General features: G+C 39.9%; 1 protein-coding gene and 1 long non-coding RNA gene across 3 annotated transcripts in view; one reads left to right on the forward strand and one right to left on the reverse strand.

Annotated features, from left to right (window-relative positions):
* Positions 1-23229, forward strand: part of LOC137092838 (uncharacterized) — a 108981-nt gene extending 85752 nt beyond the window's left edge. Inside the window, exons 2-4 of the long non-coding RNA XR_010908349.1 lie at positions 4650-6006; positions 13498-13677; positions 23186-23229. This is a non-coding gene — a long non-coding RNA (uncharacterized lncRNA). The remainder of the gene's footprint in view (positions 1-4649; positions 6007-13497; positions 13678-23185) is intronic.
* pcdh18b (protocadherin 18b) lies at positions 13251-19103 on the reverse strand. Of its 2 annotated transcripts, none has more exons than XM_067457325.1 (4): positions 16318-19103; positions 15903-15958; positions 15449-15609; positions 13251-14079 (listed from the first exon to the last, which is right to left on the reverse strand). In XM_067457325.1, the coding sequence occupies exons 1-4, from the start codon at positions 18808-18810 to the stop codon at positions 13337-13339; spliced, it is 3453 nt and encodes a 1150-aa protein (XP_067313426.1). In that variant the 5' UTR covers positions 18811-19103; the 3' UTR covers positions 13251-13336. The 2 variants fall into 2 exon arrangements, with proteins under 2 accessions (XP_067313426.1, XP_067313425.1); XM_067457324.1 differs by having other exon boundaries at positions 15903-15991.
* Positions 23230-23551: the final 322 nt, after the last annotated feature.

Below are 23551 nucleotides of genomic sequence, written 5' to 3' on the forward strand. Positions count from 1 at the left end.
AAAGATCAGCCTCTGTATGGAGGTCACTTCTTGTACCCTGTCAGATGGCAAGAATGATTTATTGTTAGTAGCCATTCATTTAACGAAATACGAGAACATTTTATATGATTTGTTCGATTAGAGCGTTTTGTACAGTTTGACACTGTTTTGCTGTTTATGATTGGCCTATGAATGAAACATATAAATACAGCAATAGTTCACCCAAAAATGAACACGTTATCATGGCACAAAATATATATCACAAGGAAAGGAAGTCATGTATTCTATATAATGCTTTATGAAACAATGATAGTCATTGCTTTGGGATTGTATTTTGGGAAATACAGATGTAACGCCTTACTAGAAAAGTTACATGGCGACCTTTTAGCAAATTAACAGGTTCCATGTGTGAAAGAGAGTGTTAGTAAAAACAAACAAAACAAAAACAGAATAAGAACAGGCTATGGATCTCTTACACTTGACTGAGCACACAGCTTAGACATTGTTATCGGTCCACATTTTTTATTTGTTGTGCTGATCGATACGGCTTGAACTCGTACTGAAACACAGCAAGGATGCAGCATCACACAAAAGCAACATTTTCAGGTACAGATGCCTTTTTCACAACATGAGGTATATTCACTGGTTGTGAGTTTGCCGAGCAATGCGGTTACCGGATCCACATTGAACGCAACTTTATGAGACTACGGTGAATTATTACAGTAAAATACTCTCAAGTTGATTAATCACAGTAGATTAAGACAATTGTTTTGTATTATGCGTTTTTTTTATTAGTTTTTTTTTAATAGGATTTAAAATATGCAAATTATATATTATCCATTATAAATATGCACTATTTTGCATACATTTGAAAGGGAATATGAATATTGCATAAAGTAAAATATTGGTTTATTTTGCTGACATAAAGGTTTTCACAGTGAATTTTGGATATCTACTTTTTATCACGCCATAAATCAAAACATCTTTTAAAGATGTGTATTGTGAATGAAATCCACGGACACATATAAATAGTGTATTTAAATAACCATTTAAATGTGTATTTTAGCCAAAAATCTGTAAGGTCTTTAAACATACAGTATGCCATGAACAAAAGAATGTCAAGTAAAGCTGACAAAATTTCTTTGAGTAAAACAAACCATTTGAATTTGTCAGTTACATATAATGTATATATGTAGTGTAGTTTACTTAATAATGTAATGTTACATCTTTAAAAGTTTATTATGTTAGGTGAACACATGTATCGATTTAATTTACCTTATTCAATGAACTACTACTTCTACAAGTGAATGTTTAAAAACAAAATTGAGGGCAGGCCGTCCATCCAGTAAATTTGTGTATATGAGTCCCACAGCCTAAACACAGGCACCACTCTTCTGCATAATGGTAACAACAATTACAGAAACTCCTCCTAAGTGTCCAACATAACTGAAGATTAAAAACTAACATACACTAAAAACATCGTTCCTTTTACTAAAAAACACATAAAACACTAAAGCAGTCTCTAGCAAACATGGGAACTACAGATCCACTGGCCAGTTTGTTCGTTTCACTCAATAATGTTAAGTTGACCGAACAAACACTTATTAAGTAAAGCTGACAATTCTCATTTTAGTCAAAACAACTCAGTAAATTAAAGTTCATTTAGTTACATTAGTTATTTTAAGTAATGTGAACAAGTACAATTTAAGTGCAGCTAACAGCAGTGCAAGTTCATTTTTTAATGGTGTATTATCCTGACGTGGTCATACTCAATTCTAGTTAGGATATGAGTCTGAAGCTGCTCCATTGGGATGTGATTATTGGGGCGTGTTTCAACCGAACCAGGAAAGAACTCAATTGGTTAGACCTACAACCAATCAGAGCAACGGAGTAAGTGACATATGTTGAGCGACACATAGTGGAGTGAAGTTCAGATCATTTTAGGGACTTGGATCTTTGAATCTCGTTCAGCAAAATGAACAAATCTTTTTCAAGTAATTTCGTTCATTTCAGCAGAATATAATTAAAATGTCCCATGTTAAATTCCCCAACACATCTAGTACGTATGCAAACATTGATCACATTTGGAATGAAAAATAAATTATAAGCTAATGCAAACTTTAGGAAATGATTCATGAATTGCTCACCTAGGTCTTCATGCTACAGTCTGTTAGTTCACCTCACCTCACCTCTGAATCCGAGTCGTTCTCTCTTTTGTCACTTCACATTTAATCACGTCTGTTCACTGGAAAGATTAGTGACGTTACGTCTCTACTGTCTTCGGGTTTGAGTCATTAGTTTCGTAATCAGTGTCTGATCTGGGCCGTAACAGCCCTATAAGCAATGCATGCAGTCCCGAAAAAAGAATCGATTAGTTCAGCTCTCAAGGTTTAAGGTTCAGGTCATTCTTTCTCACAGCCCCATAGGCTGAGTGCAGAAGATCCTGTCCAGAACCGATGGTTTGTAGCACATACATGGTCAACACAAAATAAACAAATATCACTCTCTGAGACAATTCGTTGTTCCCGAGTCATATTTAAGATTAGTTCAAAAAGAACGAATCGATATGAATGACGCATCACTAACGTCAACACAACTCAACTGCACGCACGCTGGAAAACGAAGATTAGTGTAAACATTCTTTGTAAAGAAAATAATAATAATAAAAAAAGGATACACAAAGTATTTACTAACACAAACATCATTTTTGAGAGAAATAGTAAAGGTAAATGCCTATACGAACAAGTTCCCTGTTTATGATTTGAACGAATTCAACCTAAACGGTTTTTGATAACGTGGATACGTTGCGTTATCTGTCAATCATTGTATAAAGCCCGTCCAGACGATTTGATTGGTCCGAACAGTTTTATGTTTGGGCATAATTACTTCTCAATGGATCCAGTCCAGACTGAATTGCCCGACCTCAAATTTTCTGGGCGGGGCTAAATTCGGCTGGCATCCAGGCTAAACATTTATTTTAAAGGATTTGTATCTTTAAGATTGTGGCCAAAACTGATACTGCAATGACTTTAAAATGACTGTAGAGCGGTGTATCCCCTCTCCCCCTCCCCCTGACTTGAGGTTAGCTGTAGGATCCACAGGAACATTTGTAACTCCAGCTGTGCTAACTAGAGCAGAGCTGGCAACCCGAATGCTGAAACACTACTGACTTTGTGATTGGTAGATAGGTGGAGGGCGGAGCTTCAGGCCAAAACACAACATCTCAACATCAACATCAGTTGAGGGCTGCAACAACAACTTTTAAATGACAATATCCTGGCCGGACTACTGTTGTCCGTGATATAAGTATTTGAAATGAACAAGATTTCTTAATGTCTAGTGACATATCGGGGCCTTTTATGATTTATTGAAATACATTTCTTACATACCGTTCCTTCAATCCCTCTTAAAATGCGAAAACTTTATTGCAAATAGCAAGTTTGCTTTCTTTAAATAGCTTTAAAGCAAGTGAACTCATTGATGGCTTTGTGAGTTTGTTTTAGAAACTTTGTTCTTTGTCATTCCTGTGTAGTTGAATATTAGGTGGTGACAGTCAAGTCATTCATTTTGACATAACTAGACCACACGCCAGACTGACATGTTCAACACTGAAGAGAGAGAGAGAGAGAACACACGATTCCATAATCCATACATAATTAACATGCCTGTAAAAAATGTTGAATATTTGTATTATATTTGAATATAAGTTTGTGCAGCCAAATCAAAGCAATCTGAACAATATTACCTTGCCAAATTGCACTGTGAAATTTGATATTATTATTATTTTTTTCCCATGTAGCATGCTGAGACACTGTCACCAATCCAAATGTCATTTTCATGAATACAGATGACTAAAATTAAACCTTGCACACGTAGATCCCCACAAAAGCCTAATATTCTCCTCAGGGTCTGAATCCGGATTCCCTCAGTAATTGTTATAACAGGTACAGCATACGAGCAATTCTCTAAGCCCTTCTAGAGAATGTGATGTAGTCTCTTGAGGAGGTCGGTTTATCCTGTGTGCCAAAAACTCTGAATAAATAAATGTGAATGCGCTAAAAATATGCGACCCATGTCCGTGGAGAGAGACATGGCTGTCATATCGGGCAGCTAGCATTAACTGTCTGGCCTGAGAGAAGAGGTAGGCTATCTGAAACAGAGGGGTTTGGGTTTAACCTAGTTTTAGTTCCCACAAACACCGTAGACTATGTCCTTTCCACTATGCTGTGATTAAAGGTTACTACTCCTGGCTCAGGTTAAAAGTGTGTTAAATGTGCCATTTGTTTGCTTTGTTGTTATCCGCAGGTTAAAGCACATCTGCGTCCCGACTCTAAAACCTTGTAGTGTGCCGTAGGCTAACGGCTCCACTGAGACGCTCCCTGAGCAGAATTATCACAGTAAATACAGACGTTGAATTTTTATTGTCTCATTATGATGAGTCACCGCCTCGACTGACTAACGGACGAGCCGCGTAGTGTGAATGGCAAGTTTCAGGACACGCTTTAATAATGTGAGCATCATTATGAAGCGAATGCTCTGCAGAGCATCAATTTTACTGAAAATCAAATACATTTCACCTAGCCCGAGGAAACGAAATATCAATTGCAAAGAGGGCAGTGTTACACAATCTTTTTGTTTTTAGCTCTATTGATCACACCATACTTTTCTAGGTCATCAGCGGCGAGGGGTTTCGAAGGGCCTGGCTGGCGTTTACCTCAAAGAAAATCAAAAGGATTGTTAATGGACACGCTTGCAAGCGGGGCCGTCGCTGTCAACAAAGATAAGTGTTCATTTTTGCTTCAGAAAGGGATTCTGGGTAGCAAAAGAACGTATGGGGACCTTGAGCTTTCACTTATCCGTTTGTTAAGACAGCTGAATCTGTTAGCTTGCTAATGCGATGTGAGGAGAAAAGGTAAACACAAGCGAACAAAGCCTTCATTCGCCTCCCATCTGGAGCAATACAACGCTGCTTCGGTAGTTTGAAGTGAAAATTGTTTAAAATGGGAAATAGAGAGCTCGCAAATGCACTCATTGTTTGAGTTGTGTGTCATTTCTCAATAAATGTTTACCCGCACCCCGCACAGCATAAATATTGAGTTACCGCTCGCATGTGGGGTATAAATAAACGCATTTATACAAAGTTAGTATAAATGGCAGCAGAAGCAGAATGAAGAATTAAGTTATTATATCTAAGTAGGCTACATGTGGTGGTTCTAAATTTGCCTCAATTTTGCAAGTTTGTTTTGTTTTGTAGCATAAATATTCAACAGACAGGCATTTGCTTAATTATTGCAATTGAAAGAAAAAGGGTTATTCTCACCCTAAGAATAATGTGAAATTTTAGGCTCAATGTGTTAATTTAAAAATCAAGAGAACATTTACAGCAAGGTGTTAAAAATCGTAATGTATCTAAAATTATGTAAAATATGTCAAATCTCCAATTTGCATATACATTTAAGAAAGTGTTATACGAGGTGTGTTTGCGAAAGAGAGCATGCGATAATGGAAATGTTGATCTGTGAGCTGAACTCATATTGCCAGGTCGAACTGTTTTGTATTAAAGTGCTTTTGTTTAAATGAGCTGCTGATAAGCGATCACTAGGACTGATGGGAAACATCCTTTTGTTCTATCATTTCTCATTTGCCCTCCTCCCAGTTATTTGACTGAGACGATGCATGAAGGTGCACAAATACACACACGCAGACTTACAAAGCCCACCTCAGCACATTTTAGCTCCCAGTCAGATTACCTCTGATGCGGTTACAATTCTGAGATTTATACATGCTGAATTTCACTTTAGAGATCAATGAACTATGTCTCTCTCTATCTTTCTATCTGCCTGTCTATCTATGTACACGCATTCTGCAGTCAGCCATGTGAAGAGCTTCGCTGTACAGGATACAAGTGCTAATTCATTTTCCTCAATGCCTCTGTTTTTGCCAGGTCGCACAGGGGCCACTGCCTCACGAATGGCTGTTGTGGCACATCGATCGCCGTTTGCTGATCAGGGTCACTACGGTCAGCAGGTTTGTTAATTCTTAGCGAGACTACAACGTGATGTGTGTTACATTACAATTGAGAACCGCTAAAGTTTGACCCTTTAACTCAAACCAAACTGTGACAAAATAACTCATCTTAATGACCTTACATAAGGCAATAATTAACAGGGACATATTTACTAAGCCATGACTAAAAAGGCAGTAGAGGTCAATCTTAATTTCATGAAATCGAAAAGAGATTTCACATTCAATGGAGGTTATTCATTGCCTGAACGAGCACATGTCCTCCCGATGATTTTACAATCTTAATGTGCTGTTATTGGAGAGGGTGCGTGTGTGTGTGTGTGTGTGTGTGTGTGTGTGTGTGTGTGTGTGTGTGTGTGTGTGTGTGTGTGTGTGTGTGTGTGTGTGTGTGTGTGTGTGTGTGTGTGTGTGTGTGTGTGTGTGTGTGTGTGTGTGTGTGTGTGTGTGTGTGTGTGTGTGTGTGTGTGTGTGTGTGTGTGTGTGTGTGTGTGTGTGTGTGTGTGTGTGTGTGTGTTTTATCACTAATTAGTATTAGATTTGATTTAAGGTTCCCCATCTTTTGGTCTTTGGTCTCTTGTTTTTCAAGGCAACTTGCATTAACTGAGTTATGGCTGGAAATGAGTGGCTGAGAAAAGCCTAAATGCTCTCTCGTTCTCTCTTTCGCTTATTTCTTCCCAGCCTAGGCACTATATACTACCATTCAGCAGTTTGGGGTTGGTAAGATTTTAACTGTATTTATTTGGTCAAAAATAGAGTAAAAGTAATATAGTGAAATATTATTATAGCTGTTTTCTATTTGAATTTATTTTAAAACAAAAATGTGTGTGTGTGTGTGTGTGTGTGTGTGTGTGTGTGTGTGTGTGTGTGTGTGTGTGTGTGTGTGTGTGTGTGTGTGTGTGTGTGTGTGTGTGTGTACGTTTTTGTGAATAGTTTTTATACTGTACCAACCGTATTTTCTATTCCCTTACACTGCCCCTAGCTGCCCATAAACCTACCCATCACAGGAAAGATTTAGCATTTTTACTTTCTAAAAAAAAACTCATCCTGTATGATTTATAAGCATTTTTTTAAAAGTGGGGACATGGATAATGTCCTCATAAGTCACCCTCTCCTTGTAATACCTATGTCATACCCATGTCATTATAAATATTTGTGTTTCACATAAACAAATGTGTGCGTGTGTGTGTGTTTTGTGTGCGTGCGTGCCTGCCTGCCTGCCTGCCTGCGTGTGTCTTTGAGGTTTGTTTACAATGTTTCTTGGTGTGTTGCTTGCGTATGATATGCACATACATCTTTGAGGTTTGTTATGTTTTTGGACTGTGGGAGACTGGAAAGCGTTAGCTTGTCTCTCATTAAGCTAAATAACTTTTTGGAATATCACCTGTCATCCTTCTCCACATCAAAGATTAATAGCTGTCTGCCTGTAGGCCACAGCTCAGATTAATATAATGTCAATTTTACTGATAGTGAGAGACATAAACCATGCCTTTTAATATCGACAGAATTGCTTTTATATTAATATAGGCATATCATATCAATAATGCCTTTCATAGAATGACCGCATTGATTTTGCTATTCAGCTTGCAGGGATCCCATAGATCTCCATGTGGTTAGTCTGCTGGGCAGCTTTATATTTTTTAATGAACTGATAAGTAACCCAGCCAATGGTAATGACTGACTGGATGTGCATATTAATGCAATGTCAGGCATAGGAAAGTGAAGGCATCTGTAGAAATAATGCCATCTAGTGTTGAAAATTAGAACCAGTGCTATCCAACATACAGCACCACACACACCTATGTCAGTCAAACATACTCCTGTCAGCATATATGCCGGAATTTAACGGAACATGCATTATGGACGACGAACAATAATGTTTTTCTCATGAGCTCTCGGGTCGTACAGCTGTGCACTCCATTAAATGCCGATACATGCATACATACATTATGTGTGTTACTGCTTTCTAAGCACATAATCATTTGGAAGAGACTTTCCTCAGGGAAGTAATTCTAGGCTTTGCTGCATGGTCATAGTGCTCAACATTTTGGCCTCTCACACTGGCCTATTACACTGCCAGAAAACATTTAGCAAAAATCCCACCTTTATCGGTGCAACTTTGTGCAATATCTAAGGTGCCAAGAGCTGTGTACAGACTAAAAGGTAATGCTATGAAACGTTTAGTGGTAAATGAGATACAAAGATGGCCCTACTTACCTACTGACAAGCTGTTTTACCCCTAAAGGTACCTTTTTTTGAGAAAGAAAGAGTGTGTATGTGTACCTGGCTAAAATCACTACTATTACTAAATATAAATAGTTGTAAATTGACAAAGGAGAATGAAGCTCTAATGTCCAATGGTAGTGTTCAGCAACACAGCATAATTCTCATTAGATAAATGACTTTTATGCTTAGGAACAGAGGTCAGAAATGAGTATGTAACCAAACAATTCATCAGTCTGTTTATCTTAAAAGATTTTTAAACACATATGAACCCAGAAGCCGGAATGGAAAACGCCGCAACCTTTCTGGCTCAAGAGCTCTATATTAATATGCACACTTATTAGACAAGAATTAATGAGACAATTTAAAATGCCAAGTGTGCTCTTGTTCATTTGACGGAGAACAAAAATGGCTGTATTTATAAGTAAATGGATACTTTAATGGATAAAGACATTTTTTAATTCTTGAAGAGGTTAGTTAAAAACAACACTTGATACGTTTTTGAAATAGTCCTGCAGTAAATGACATTTAGTTTCAAACGTCCATGTTGAAACGCATTCAGTATTTCAAATAAAGGGACAGGTCCTCCAAAAATGAAACTTTTTGTTATTAATTACTTACACTCGTGCCATTTTAAACCTATTTGACTTTCATTATTTTGTGGAACATAAAAGAATACATTCTGGAGATTGCTGTGTTTTTCCATATAATCAGTCATTGAATTTCACTGTATAAAAACACAGACTTTTTTTCTAGCTATATTATTTTGTGTTCCACAGAAGAAAGAAAGTCCATCGATAGAGGTTGTCGTGCTTGGATGTACACCTGAAAGAGACACAAGTCAGCCATTGGCACTTCTGGACCATTAAACACACCAGCTCATGCCATTCTTGTAATTTGCCATGCTTTACTGAAAAGCTGGCCGGCTACCAAAAGTGTCATTTATACAGACAAAACACACAAAAGTACACATACGGCGGCACTCTGGCCAACAGCTGCACTGAAGAGCCACAGATGTTTTGGCGTTTTCATTATGCATCATGGGAGGAAGCATTTGGTCATAAAATATGTTCCACCTGAGAGATACGAGGGGAGAACAAGAATGGTAAATATAGGAGCGAACACAAAAGGATGTCTTTTCTAGGAAGCAAATAAGTCTAAACCTATTTCAGACTTTAAAAGACTCACAATCACCCACAGTTATTGCTGCTGCTATCACACACACACACACACACACACACACACACATGCCCACCCACTACACACACACATTTACACAAAGTGTTAATGATAAGAAACTGTTGGCAGACTTGTCCTCAGGACTTAAAAATGATGGAAGAAGGTGACAGGAGTATTTTTAGCGGTGGAGACGTGAGAGATGAAGAGGAAGACATGAATTTACTCTCGAAACTCCACTGCAAGCTAATCAGAAACTCACCTGAGTAATTATGTCAATTTGCCAACCTACTTGGTGACAAGAACTCTCGAGAGTGACATGACTTTAAATGCGATGTGTGTGTTGTAACATGGCACGTTTACTCGGATGCAAAAAAGGCACAGCAAAAGATAGACGGAAAGGAGAAACTGAATGAATTATTCATTTAAAGCAATAAAAGTTTACTGTAGAATTGAATTACAATGCACAAAAGATTGCAAAATTAGGCAGATTAGGTCCGCTCAGCGTCCTTAGGGGTACATCATGGTGTTTTTCTCATACAAGTAAATAAGTTACGGGATGTACGAGTGAATAAAAAGAGTGAGAGTCTCTCAGAGAGAGGGAGATTGAAAGTAGAGTCGTTTTTTGCTTCTTGATTTTTGTCTTCATTTTTAGCTGAAAGTCAAGGCCAATATATGCATGTAAGTGAGCTGTCAGAGAATTTTTTTTTTTTTTCCTTGAACTACTCAAATAGGACGGGCATTTTGTTTGAGTTTAGAAATTCTTACAAAATAACAGCTCGCATTCAGTCATATCCTCCTTTAAATGTCATCACTATGCATTCAGTTTTGCATAATTTCAGCACTTGTTAAGTATAGCAGGAAAGTAAAGCTGGTTATTGAGAAATTGGATGAAAAAGGTCAAGCTAAATTATGACTCCAAACTGTTTATCAGCTATTTCTTGGGTAATTGTGACAGAAAGATTTTAGCTCTTTAATTTGCTTTAAAATGTCTGCTATTTAAGGGCCATTCTGCAGATTTAGTTCAAAGTCAGAGTTTGAAACATTTTGTGTCTTTGTCTACAAATTATGTATTTATGCAAACTGAAAAATATTCCAGGTACACATTTACTGTACACTAAAACAAAAATTGGTGCTATTTGGCACTGAAAGTGGTTCTTGGCTTGTAATCATAGGGGAACCACTTTTAGTGCCAGATAGCACCATATCTTTAAAGGTGCTCTACAGCACCTTTATTAAATGGTGCTATGGAAAACCCATAAGAGGTGCCATATGTATTTCTTCCTCATTAATGGTGCTAAACGGCACCAACAGTAGCTCTTTGGCACGTAAAGAACTTTTAAAGGGGCTTGAAAAGTTCTTTGTACGACAGTAGTGTTATCTAGCACCTTTACCACCCCAAAGAACCACTAAAGAACAGCTGAAGAACCCTGCAGGGTCTTAACAGGTTCTGTATATGTTAACTGTGCTACATAGTACCTCAGTCATCCCAAAGAACTGGTGATGAACCGCTAAAGAACCACTGCTATACTTAAAGTGGTTCCATAGGGTACAAGCCAAAGAATCACTTTTAGTATAGCACCGTTTTTTTTTTTTTTTGTTGTTGTTGTTTTTTTTTTAGTGTAATCTTGCAGGTCTGTATTGTATTTTCAGAAAGTTTCGCATTTTTTTTCTCTCCCCAAATTTGCCTTTTACTGAAACACAATAATATATCATTTAATAAGAAGGACCTATTAAGATTTTGTTAACATCTGCCTTGTAAATATATTTCCTTTGCTATTTTTTTTTTTATAAAAGTACAGGTAAATCAATAACAATTACACGTGTAATGTATAAGATTTGTTTTATTTTTAATCCAATCTTTCTTTGTAAACGACGTAAAGTTAATCATACTGATTTCTATGTTAAAGTTGTATGTTTTTTTATTTTAAAAATTCAAATTATCTCATTATTTGCTCACCCTCATGTTGTTCCAAACCTGTAAGAGTGTCTTTGTTCTGCTGAACACAAAATAAGATATTTTGAAGAATGTTTGTAACCAAGCAACCATTATAGTGTAAACTCTTACAGGTTTGGAACAACATGAGGGTGAGTAAATGATGACAGAATTTTTGGGGAACTATCCCTGTAAGGTTAACATCGAACAAAACACTATAATAACACTATAATTCAATATACTTTATTTTTGAAAAAACATCCCATGTTTTGGTTGTGACTAGACCTTTTCGGTAGGTAACAATGATGTTTTGCTAGCGACATCACAGAATTTGAACTTACGTTCTAAAACGCTACTAAAGAATTATAAAATACTAATAATTTGCATAACTGTACCAAATAAAGGATTATGTGTTGTCTTCAGTCACTACCAAAACGATGACATGTTGACAAGAAAATTAGAAAATGAAATATCAATTCAACTGAATAATGACATTGTGATAGTTTGATTCAGATGTTTTATGTATTTAAGTGACTCTTTGTGCTAGGTTAATTTTTTTATTTGGTAATATTTTATTAGAGCTATTTGTTCTCAGATACAACAAAAAAGTAAACTGCACCGCATTCGTGGAATTTGCCAGGAACACAGAGAGTGAATGAGATATTTGGGTGGCTGCTGTTCTGCAATGCCGCCTCTAGGGGGCTCTAGTTAGAACAATGAATCTAATTTTTCCTTCTGTGATCACTGCATATGTGAAACATAGGCTACTTCCTTTGCTTTAGTGTTGTTCACATTAACTTTACGTTTTTGTGCAAAAACAATATGTTTTATCTCTCTCTTGTCTATCTCAATTACCCCTGAGCGCATTCTTCTTACAGTTTGCACCCTTTCAATCATTAATGAAAAATATATATGGACTATTTCAGTCAGTAGGGGGCGCTCATTACGAGTGCAGCGTTGATGAGAGTGACTAAAAATGGTCCTTTTCCCTGCAAGGCTGCTCTCCAGATCTGTCTGTGAAGAGGAGGAAAACAACCGCACACTACCATTTTACTGGATATTTCAAGAACATGAAAACTAAACGGAGTAGCACATAGACCCACTGTAATTTACTGGGAAACCTTTTTCATGCCCACAAATAAACTACTTTACAAAAATACTTCAGTATTAACAGTGAAACACACACACACACACACACACACACACACACACACACACACACACACACACACACACACACACACACACACACACATATATATATATATATATATATATATATATATATATATATATATATATATATATATATAAGTCAAACCAAGTGTGTATGTTTGACATATCTTCATTTCTCTTTATTTTGTCATTTGTTTAATGTAAAACAGAAGTTGGCACAAAGTATACACCATTATAAATACCATTCCCACCCCTAAAACATGCTTTCAATACCTGTCCCACCCCACCAAAAAAACACACTCAATAATATCCATGTACTTATATTATACTCATATATAACAATACACTGAATAGAGCAAAAAAGAACCTTTTCATAAATAAGAATATTTACACCAAGGCATGTTGATCTTGATTATTTTTCCAACATGCATATATAAAAATAGAAATCTGATAGCTTTATATACATTTTTTTAACTTAGGTATATACACATATATAAATATAAAGACTACAAATTGTATTTTTAAAATACAAAGATAAATACACTCACATTGTGTACACTGTGGCCAAAAGCCAGAAAATACAAACATCATTTGGATAATTAGCATTCACAAAACACATTACATCCAGAAATGCAACTTTAATGACAATTGCAGGTCTCTGTGTTTTTCTGTTTTCTTATCTTATTTTATTTTTCTCCTCTTCTGTCTCTTATAAAAATGTTTTATTTTATTGGAGAGAGAGAGAGAGAGAGAGAGAGAGAGAGAGAGAGAGAGAGAGAGAGAGAGAGAGAGAGAGAGAGAGAGAGAGATTTAGAAGTTTAGTCTTTAGCTTTGCCTGACATCTTGAAGGAGTTTGTTGATTTCTGCAACCAGCTCGCTGGCGTCCATAATTTCGCTGCGACTGTCGCAACGTTTTCCGTGCAAATGGCCGAGCACAGACTCTAACTCATCTTCCTCGTGATTCTCTGGAATTTCTTCCATTGCAGGGAGCCATTTTGAAGAGGAGGCTGATGTTGCCATGGGAGCTGGCAGAGGGGCGGGGAGCGGAGCCACCAGGGCTGTCATGTGACTAGCAGGGGCGTGGCCATGTCCAGGATTTTGGAAGTGTGTATTAGCAGCCCAAACAGCCACATTCTGCTGATAAGTGGCAGGGCTTGGCTTTCCAGGTAAGTGGCCCTTCCTTCTTTCCAAAGACCCCACCCCTGCAGCACAGGCTGTTGCCTTTTCAGTTTCATTAGTCTCGTTGTAATTATCCAGCGAGGAGGGGAGGAGCCTCTGGAACACGCTGTTCATTTCAGACAGCAGAGAAGTCGTTCCGCACAGGTCTTCCCCATCACCTGCCTCCTCCTCTCCCTCCTCGCTCTCCTTGCCAAACGTGGAGAAACTCTTTTTCCTCAGTGTTGACTCACCAGATTGCGGGGCTTCAGGGGTGGCTTTCTGCTGGGGATCTTCTCCGGGGATGTAGAGGTTGCTGCGGTAATCTGAGGAGGCTGGGGATGGCAATGGAGGCATCCAGCACTGGTCAGAGTGACCGAGCACACGACACTCTTCAGTGCACAGCTTCATTGCTACAGTGATCAGAAAGAAAACAAAAGCAATGATGGAAGAAGTTAGCTAATGAGCGGTGTTTTCAGGCAGAACATTCAAAACTGCACACACCCTCAACTAGTCAAATACATCAATTGGGAGCCAAATGACTAAACAAATCTTTCCAGTTCCATCCGACTCAGCTTTGTTTTCTAGAGACTATGCAAAACAAATCAAATATGCGAACTTATAGCACTCATTGAACATGTTCGGCATTACTCATTCATGTTCTAGGGGCTGTTTATAGCGCCATTAATTTTGAAAGGCCATTTATAATACATCTTAGAGTTAATAAATGCCCAATCTGGTGCATTTGCGAAACAGGCCCTCATTTAGCCCACTCTCTCATGCAGAGAATGAATGATTAAACATGCTGATTTACAGAAATCAATGGCCCATCTCTATGCACAACCCAATTCTGGTTCTAGTCACATTAATGGTTGTATTATAGATCAAGTTTGCATTTTTTTCCCCCATTAAAACTCTTGTTTTATATGGTGTTCCATTTTGAAGAGATACCTTTGAAATGTTTAAAATCATGGTAATTTTCGCGCATGTGTGTGTGTGTGTGTGTGTGTGTGTGTGTGTGTGTGTGCGCGCTTGTTTTTGTGAAATGTCAGGACACAAATGTGTATAATGGCATGGGTATGACATGGGTATTACAAGGAGAGGGTGAAATATGAGGACATTACCAATGCCCCCATTTTTTAAAATGCTTATAAATCATACAGGATGAGTTTTTTTTGCGAAAGTAAAAATGCAAAATCTTTCCTGTGATGGGTAGATTTAGGGGCAGGGGCAGTGTAGGGGGATAGAAAATACGGTTTGTACAGTATAAAAACTATTACACCTATTGAATGGTGTGTGTGTGTGTGTGTGTGTGTGTGTGTGTGTGTGTGTGTGTGTGTGTGTGTGTGTGTGTGTGTGTGTGTGTGTGTGTGTGTGTGTATGTGTCTATGCGCGTGTGTGTGTGCGCGACCTGGTAATCCCTATGTTGGGATTACCCCACAAAAATGTCCCCACAAAGATGGCAATATCCGAAATCCTTGTCCTTGTGGAGACATTTTTAGGTCCCCATGAGGAAAACATCTTATAAATCACACAGAAGGAGTTTTTTTGAGAAAGTAAAAATGCAGAATATTTCCTGTGATGGGTAGGTTTAGGGGCAGGGGCAGTGTAGGGAGATAGGATGTACAGTTTGTACAGTATGAAATCCATAAAACATGGAAACATGACATGTACGTGTGTGTGTGTGTGTGTGTGTGTGTGTGTGTGTGTGTGTATGTGTTGGGGGGGGGGGGGGGTGCATGAAGTCAGAGTTATAGTCTAAAGGACTCCTCATAAGCTTACTTGGATGCAGTCTGTGGTGTCCATCAGGAGTGAAGAGCTCATTGAAGCCTTCTCCAAGTAGAGGAGACTCCCTCCCCATCTCACAGTCACTGTCTCCTGCTTCACTATCCCCTCGTCCACTGTCCTTCAGGCTGAACTTATCCATCTCATTCAAAGCATACCTTGAGACAGAGAACAAAAATTAGCTATTGCAAAAAAAAAAAAAAAAAAAAAAAATTGTATTGGTGAAGTAAACAAATGAAATGGCCTCGTAAGGAGGGGGCAGTTTATGCATAAACAAACAAAAAGGCTTTATTTAAAGGGCAGTTGACTTGCTAACTTGAAGGGCTGTCATGTATTGTCAGCATCTGTTACTTAAGTACTCCAGGGTGTCCAGACTCTCATGGACTAGAACTTTGAACCCCCTGTGGGACGGTCTGTAAAGGTGGCAACAGGCTGAAGTGTGATTGGTTACCTGTAGCTCCGGGTGTATTTGTTGCCACGGAAACTGGGTCTGGGTTGGTACTGGCCCTGATGAAGTATGGACAGAAGCTGTGAGACTTGCTATAGCCAAAAAGAAAAAGAAACAGGGCGGGGAACAAATAAAGAAAGAAAAAAATGGAAATAAAAATGAATAATGGCAGACCGGACAGCAAACCAACACAAATACAGACAAACCATGGTAGTGATGGGGGTGGGGGTTGGTGGGGTGAATGAGGGAATGATATGGATGGATACTTAAGCATGATAAAACGATCTATGGATATACAAATAAACATGCTATAAATAAAACAGACAAATTGGATATTGGTTTAGGGGGAATTAAATAGTCAGGAATAAAGAGTTCACATTGAATTCACAAATACTAATTACTGAACACTTTTTTTTACCTCGACGGGTGGTGTGGCATGAGCAAGCTCTAGGGCGAAGTTCTCTGGCACGTGATTAGAAGAGATGGTGACCAGGCTGTTGAGTGATTGGCGGCTGTGGTGGCTCTGACGACTCTCTGGGGCAGGTGAGGCTGACGGGGAGCGAGGGTGGGCCCTCACTGGCAGGGTCCCATTAACCGTGGGGACCAATGTGATATCGCCCTTGTGGATCTGCCGGGCAGGTTTTTTGGGGTGGTTTTGGTAGGTGGACTCAGCCACTCTGCAGTTATAGGAATGCCTCGGGTCCTTCTGCTCTCTCGAGCACCTGGTTGCGAACATCACCATGACAATGAGAAGTACGCCACAGATGGCACCGAGCGAGATGATGATGATCATAGACACGTCTAGACTCGATTGGTTGTTTACGTCTGAAGGGTTCAGGGAGTAGCTTTCTGGATAGTCCCGCAGGCTAATGTGCAGAATGGCCCTTGCTGAGAGTCGAATCGATGCCCCTCTGTCTTGTACTAGGATTGCGAGATCAAATCCCTCATGCCCAGAGGCATCTACGCTTCCGTTGGTCCGTAGCTCACATCTGCGTGGGTCAATGACAAAGAGTCCTTCATCATTACCACCAACTAAGGAGCAAGTCAACTCGCTGTTGGCCCCCGCATCACGATCTGTGGCCTTGATGATTGTCACCAGATGACCAGGCTCGGCATGCCGCCATAATGGCACCTCAGCTGTGTGGTTTATCAGTAGTGGAGCAACGATGATGGGCGGGTTGTCATTTTCATCTAGTACAGTGAGAAAAACAGTGGCGTTGCTGCTCAGCGAAGCTGGGCCTCCACCATCCCGCGCCTGCACGGTGAACGAAATCCGGCCAACTTCTTCCCGATCAAAGCTCCGGAGAGCATACACTGCCCCGTTAGATGGGTCGATGGTCACATAGGTTGAAATAGAGCTACCTTGGATCTGGCTCTCCACAATTGAGTAGGTCACCTGACCGTTAGTACCCAAATCTGGGTCGGTGGCCACTACTGATGTCAGGTATGCACCGGGCGAATTGTTCTCAGACTTGAAGATTTCATACCGGCTCTTTTCGAAGCGAGGAGGGTTGTCGTTTTCATCCTGCACCTGCACTGTGAAGTGTTTGATGGTGGATAGGCTTGGCGAGCCACGGTCTTCAGCGATCACGGTCAGGCTATATTCAGAGCGTTTCTCACGGTCCAGAGAAACATTTGTGAGAATCATGTAGTTGTTCTCGTAGGTTTTCTGCAAGCGAAAATGCCCATGGCCATGAAGCCGGCACACAACCTCACCATTTAGGCCTGAGTCGCTGTCATCCACGCGCACTAATGCGATGAAGGTATCGACAGGGGAGGCCTCTGAGATGTAGGCCACCTCCTCTTTGCCCTGAGTCATAAGATTGATGTTGATTTTTGGCTTGTTGTCATTGACATCAACCACTTTGATGATTATTTTACAGTGGCCTGGAATGGAGTTGGGACCCATATCCTGGGCCTGCACATCTATTTCATACGAGGAAGTAGTTTCGTAGTCAACTTTCTTAATTAGAGTGATGTGGCCATTATCTGGATTGATTTTAAAGGTCTCTAGGATTTTAGGTGGCACATGGCTGCTGAAAGAGTACACTATTTTGCCATTATTGCCTTCATCTGGGTCTGTGGCGTTCAGGTCCACCAGTAGCGTGCCCAGTGATGAATTTTCCAGGAGGTTGACCACGTAAGCCTGCTCGTCAAACGCAGGGCTATTATCGTTGGAATCAGATATGCTGATTTTAAGCAGTGTTGAGCCAGATTTCGGCGGCACGCCAGAATCTGATGCTGTGAGTTGTAGTTGGTAGCTGGACTGTGTTTCCCTGTCAAGTTCCCTCATCACAACAAGGTCTGCATACTTTGCGCCATCCGTTCTCGTCCTGATATCGATTTTGAAAAAGTTATTCCGAGTGAGCGAGTAGGTGTGCAGCGCGTTTTCCCCGACATCCGGGTCTAACGCGCTATCCAAAGGGAAGCGCGTGCCAACAGACGCGCTCTCGGAGATCTCTATGGGGATTATGGCGCGCGAGAACTGCGGAGCGTTGTCGTTTATGTCCAACACTTCCACTTGAATGTGAAACAACTGGAGGTATTCCGTGGGAAGAGTGATCACATCGAACTCGATAGTGCAGTTTAAGTTTTTCTCGCAGAGCTTCTCGCGGTCGATTTTGGTAGCGATGCTGATCTCTCCGTCCTCCTCGCGCACGGAGAGTAGAGGGGTGCTGCCTCTCTGCATCGCGCGGAAACGCGGGGACACTGAGCTCGGGAGTTTGGATAATATACCGGCTACATCCTCTTTCAGTCTGGCAATGACCGTGCCAACTCTCTGCTCCTCCAAAACTTTGTATTTTAAAGTCTTCCCCGAAACATTGTGCAGCACGACCGCCAGAAGAATAAGTTTCAGAAGCATCTTGCAAAACAGTACATTCCTGTCGCTGGAGTATTTCGTTGTTCCCATTTTTGAAGCCGTGCGCAAAGTACTTATTCCGCACACAGAGAAAACTGGCTGGTCGGTTGTTCGGTGTAAATTAAAGCATGATAAATCCTCATATGCACATGGAGTCGAGGAACCAGCACTTCCCCTCTCTGTGTGTTTTCAGCGCCTCGGAGAAAGCATCAAGACGCGGTAATGCTGCTGCACACATCCACTTTCCTCTTCGTCTGTCCGTGTGTGAGTTGGTGCGCGGGTGTGTGGGAGGCGCAGCTCCTTGTGTGTGTGTGCGTGCTCTGTCTGTGACTCTGAGAATACTGACTGGCCCCTTGCAGCCCACCTCAGACTGCGGCCCCCACCCTCTCCAAACTCCAGCCTCCCCTCCTCGCCCCACGGCTGTACATCCCTGAAAAGAAAAGAAAAGAAAAGGCAGAATGAAAGAAAGAAAGAGCAGTGATTGAGGTGAAGCTGGCAAGCAGATCTTGCCATGAGGAAAGAGTTTCAGAAGTGTGCCATAACAATAGAAAAAAAGGACACTTATTCAAGTCCAACATTTCTCAAGTCACCCTGGCACACTTCACACTTCAGAAATGTTTTTATCATTATAACATATTTATTTCCATCTATTTAACTCGTTATTTCTGTCATTTACTACTCGGTTTTATGTGCTTTCAGAGTTTCATTTTTAGCTATTTGTGGTCGATCCTTGCAAGATGTCACCCTGGACTCACTTGGACATTTAAAAAGGCAGCAACTTTTACAGAGTTCCAATATCTAAAAACGTATCCCTATTGCACCAACATACAATCTCGAGTAAGCAAAAAGGTTATACATTATCATTTATAGCGTACTATGTAACCTACAGTCTGTAGGCTACTCGGTAGCCCACTTAAAATAGTTTACAGCCAACTTTATAATAAAATGTCTAAAACCATACATAGAGTTCTGAGGATGAAGGGTAACTGGAGGATATCAGAGAGCACATCAGCGCGCTATTGTGTTTCGCTGGAGGAGTTTGCGCGCGTGGCGAATCGCGCGTTGTGAAAAGGATCCCCCCAACCTCCCTTTAACCCGCAGTCAATGTGATTTCTCACAGAGGTCACACTCGCCCGCGTGCACAATGCCACTTTACGACTCACCATCTCTGATTCTGCCGCATTAGCATCATGCGCGTTCACCCACAAACAAAAAGCAAACATGAGCTTCTGGAAGTTTCACGGCCATCTGGTTCAAACGTCCACAAAACACCCAAACCAGTATTTATATAAGTCAGTCCTGCGAGAAACAACTTTTCGCGACACACTTCCAGAATTACTGAATTTCACTGTATGTTTATTATCATTATTATAATCACATTTGAACTTTATCCATAAAGCATCTATCCTTTGCGCATCACGCATTCGTTCACGCAGCGCTTATCTGTATGTGAATTAGTTCTACAACAAATTCAGGAAGAGTTGAATCGTGATGTTTATACTAGAAGCGTTCTGATAAACAAAAGAGATGCACCGTGAGAATGCATTGAAATTCGGTCCTGTGACCTGTGGCTGTCCATCTGTCGTGGGCCAGCTGAAGTCTGAAGCCGTGCTCCTCAAATCTGCTCAACACAGCAGTGGCCCTGACTACAGCCCATCAATCACTGATTTTTGTAAGCCAGTGTAATATTTTAGTTAGCGTTTTCGGTATGTCGTCAAGAATGTGTCATCATATATCATTTGTCATACGGATGCTAGAGCCAAAGCGCAGGTGACAGATTTCTTCCCATCTAAACCTCGGGCGTTTGTCACACTCATAATTAAAGTTGCACGTTTCATCCAAGTCGCAGTTTCTTATCTATTCGGGAAACTTTTCGTGTGAAAGTCACCCTCGAAATGTAATTTCATCACGTCTTGCTTATTACATTTCATGCTCAAAGAAGTTCAAGTCAGTGCATTTTAAACAAGTGGGTGGTTTTATTCACACGCCATATAAGGCGAAGACGCAGCATGTGCCAAAGCAGATGCACTAAACTTGTGATGCTAATCACATATGCTATTTACATACTAGAATTAAGTGCATGAAATAACCCAACTTTCTTTGAAAAAGAGTAGTCTTATAGATTATGTTTAATGCTGTGTTTTATTTTTGTTTTTATTTTTTTCTGTGCAGTTCTGCGCACTCCTATAGTCTGTATGGGAACCAAATTACGCAGACATGTTTTAAACTATTGATCGAGTCTTTATCTTCGCGTTTTTAATTTTAAAAGCTGACATGTGTTACTTTGTTCGTAAAGTGTCCAAACAGTTGAGTGTTGTAAAGCTATAATCAAGTAAATAGTTTTACAGCAGCAGCCCAATTAAGCATACACGGCCTACAATATGAGCGGGTGTTGAAATCTGGCGGCGTCATATGTTCTCATCAGATGGCTTTTTTCTTCTTCTTTTTTTTTTTTTTTTTTTTTTTTTTTTTTTTTTGGACAGGCGGATTTGAGATGCATTTTCAAGCTGTGGTCGTAAAGTCACCCCGGGCTGGAAGAGAGGGAGGGCGTGGGGGAATTAACTTTGTCATTGAAATGAAAAAGGATCACGCACACAATGGCGCATGGCAGGTGGGACGTCGCAATTCGCAGAGGGGCCGTGGAAACCGGCGGGGAAGCGGAGCGCAGGGGGAGGAGGGAATCACGGCGGAATGCTCCGGCGCCGCAGGTCGAGAGGGCACCGTGGGTGTTTGTAAAGGCACGCGAGCATCTGCCGCCTGTGTGGCAACTAATATCCCCTCCTCCTTATTTCTCATACCGTTCTTTCTTTGCTCTGCAAATCATCCCTCCCGTATTTTACTTCCTGTCTTTCTCTGCTTTCTCTCGGCTCGTGGCAGGTCACAGGCGTTCGGCATGTGCCCTTTATGAAAGTTTTATTAACGCATGTCTTACATTTTGGGGGTTGCGTCCAAAAGAGTTGGAGATTTACGCAACAGGACACACATTCTTGAGACGTTAGGTACGCACACACGCGTTTGTTTAGTTCACTGATCATGTACTTTCTGTTTATACTTGAGCAAGATTGATTTCTTCCACATGAGTCATGGAGAGAAATCTGCCCGCCAACAATCTCCATCTTCACTCTTAAAAAAAGCACAAACCAAAAAGGTTTTTTGCTATTAGATAGCATAGAAAAACTCATTATGTTTGAAAGTGAACTTTACATTAGAACTTTACATCTTGTGCATGAAATAATCATTCCCATCCTACGTTTTTCCTAATCTATATACCGTAATCTTTTTTCATAATCTAGTTTCCCTAAAAAAGGATGGTATTGCCAAGAACATTTAACTGTAGGCTTTTTGTCCAAGCATTGAATGTCAAAGGGGGTTCAAAAGAACAATAAGCCACACTAATTTTAATTCTGTTGGAAGAAACACTGAGACCTTTTTCAAAATATATTCTTTATCATGAAATAGAATAAATAAAGTGATACAGTTTGTGAGTTTTATTGATTATGTGACCTATCCTTTTATAAAATGGTTCTTGATAAGTTCTTTGCTGAACCTATTTTGGAGTTGGATGAAATTCCCATTTAATTTAATTGTTTGCGAGTCAAGCCATTCCAAAGAGTTTGTGTTCTGCTTTCTGCATATGTGCCATTTCTGGAAATTATTATAGAACTGTCAGCATCTCGTAGACAGAGAATCCGATTGAGGATGGGTTTATCAGCTCAGAAGAGATATGCCAGCAACAGTCCGCACTTATAATTGATAAGCTTGAGACCAAAAATCAGAAAATGTGCTATATGTCATTGGCTTGAGTTTCCTTTCTCGTCATGGTTGCATTTTGTGAATTGGTGGCTAATATGAATTTGTGCGTTTTCGTAAAACCTGTTTACTCACCACTAAAGGTTAAAGGGTTGGTTCACCCAAAATTGAAATATATGTCATTAATGAGTTTAAGATATTTTATATTTAGTCCGAGAGTGTATGCACACTACTGTCCATGTCCAGAAAGGGAATAAAAACATCATCATATATTGAATAAAGTATGAATAAATAATGAATATGAATAAATTAATAGTTTTTGTTATTTTTGGACCAAAATGTATTTTCAATGCTTCAAGAGATTCTAATCAACCAACTGATGTCACATATGGACTACTTTGATGATGATTTGATTTCCTTTCTGGACATGGACAGTATAGTGTGCATACACTATTACACATCTTAAACTGTGTTCCGAAGATGAACGGAAGTCTTACGGGTGTGGAACAATATTAGGTCATTAATGACATAAATTTCAGTTTACTTAATGCTTTTCGTACAAATCGCAATGTACAAATTCATATGTATTCATCTAATGAGATGGGGTCTGTGTAATGACCAGGCAGTGAGAAATACCAATAACAATGCCAAAAAAATCTTCTTTTGTTTTCCACAGGTGGCAGAAAGTCACACAGGAACACGTTTGGAACGTCATGAGGGTGAGTAAAGGATGACAGAATTTTCAGTTGGGGGTGAACGTTTTTGTTAACGTCTTAGAATTAGAGTATAAATCAAGGAAAAGAGGAGTCCCGCATTGGCACTTGACCAAAAACACTCAGAGATCCATCATTTGGCGTAGCAGCCGTTTGAAATTCAGTCTAACTCGGCTCAGGTTTGCAAGCCACAACGACATGAATGTTCTGTTTTCTGATTTTTGTCCTAAAAACCAGAGAGTGTGCCGGAGCAACAGAGTGTGTGTAAGTGTGTGGAGTGTGTGTAACCAACAATCTCCATCTTCACTCTTAAAAAAAGCACAAACCAA

The sequence above is a fragment of the Pseudorasbora parva genome, chromosome 11 (assembly GCF_024679245.1).
Source record: "Pseudorasbora parva isolate DD20220531a chromosome 11, ASM2467924v1, whole genome shotgun sequence".
Lineage (NCBI taxonomy): Eukaryota > Metazoa > Chordata > Actinopteri > Cypriniformes > Gobionidae > Pseudorasbora > Pseudorasbora parva.

Bases quoted from the DNA above. Each gene is read 5' to 3' on its own strand.
- pcdh18b (XM_067457324.1), bottom strand. From the start codon at position 18,810: ATGGGAACAACGAAATACTCCAGCGACAGGAATGTACTGTTTTGCAAG. The intron at 15,992-16,317 runs GTAAAAAAAAGT...TTTTGGCTATAG, and splicing joins ATGCCACACCACCCGTCGAG to CAAGTCTCACAGCTTCTGTC. The intron at 15,610-15,902 runs GTAACCAATCAC...CTCTGTCTCAAG, and splicing joins AAATACACCCGGAGCTACAG to GTATGCTTTGAATGAGATGG.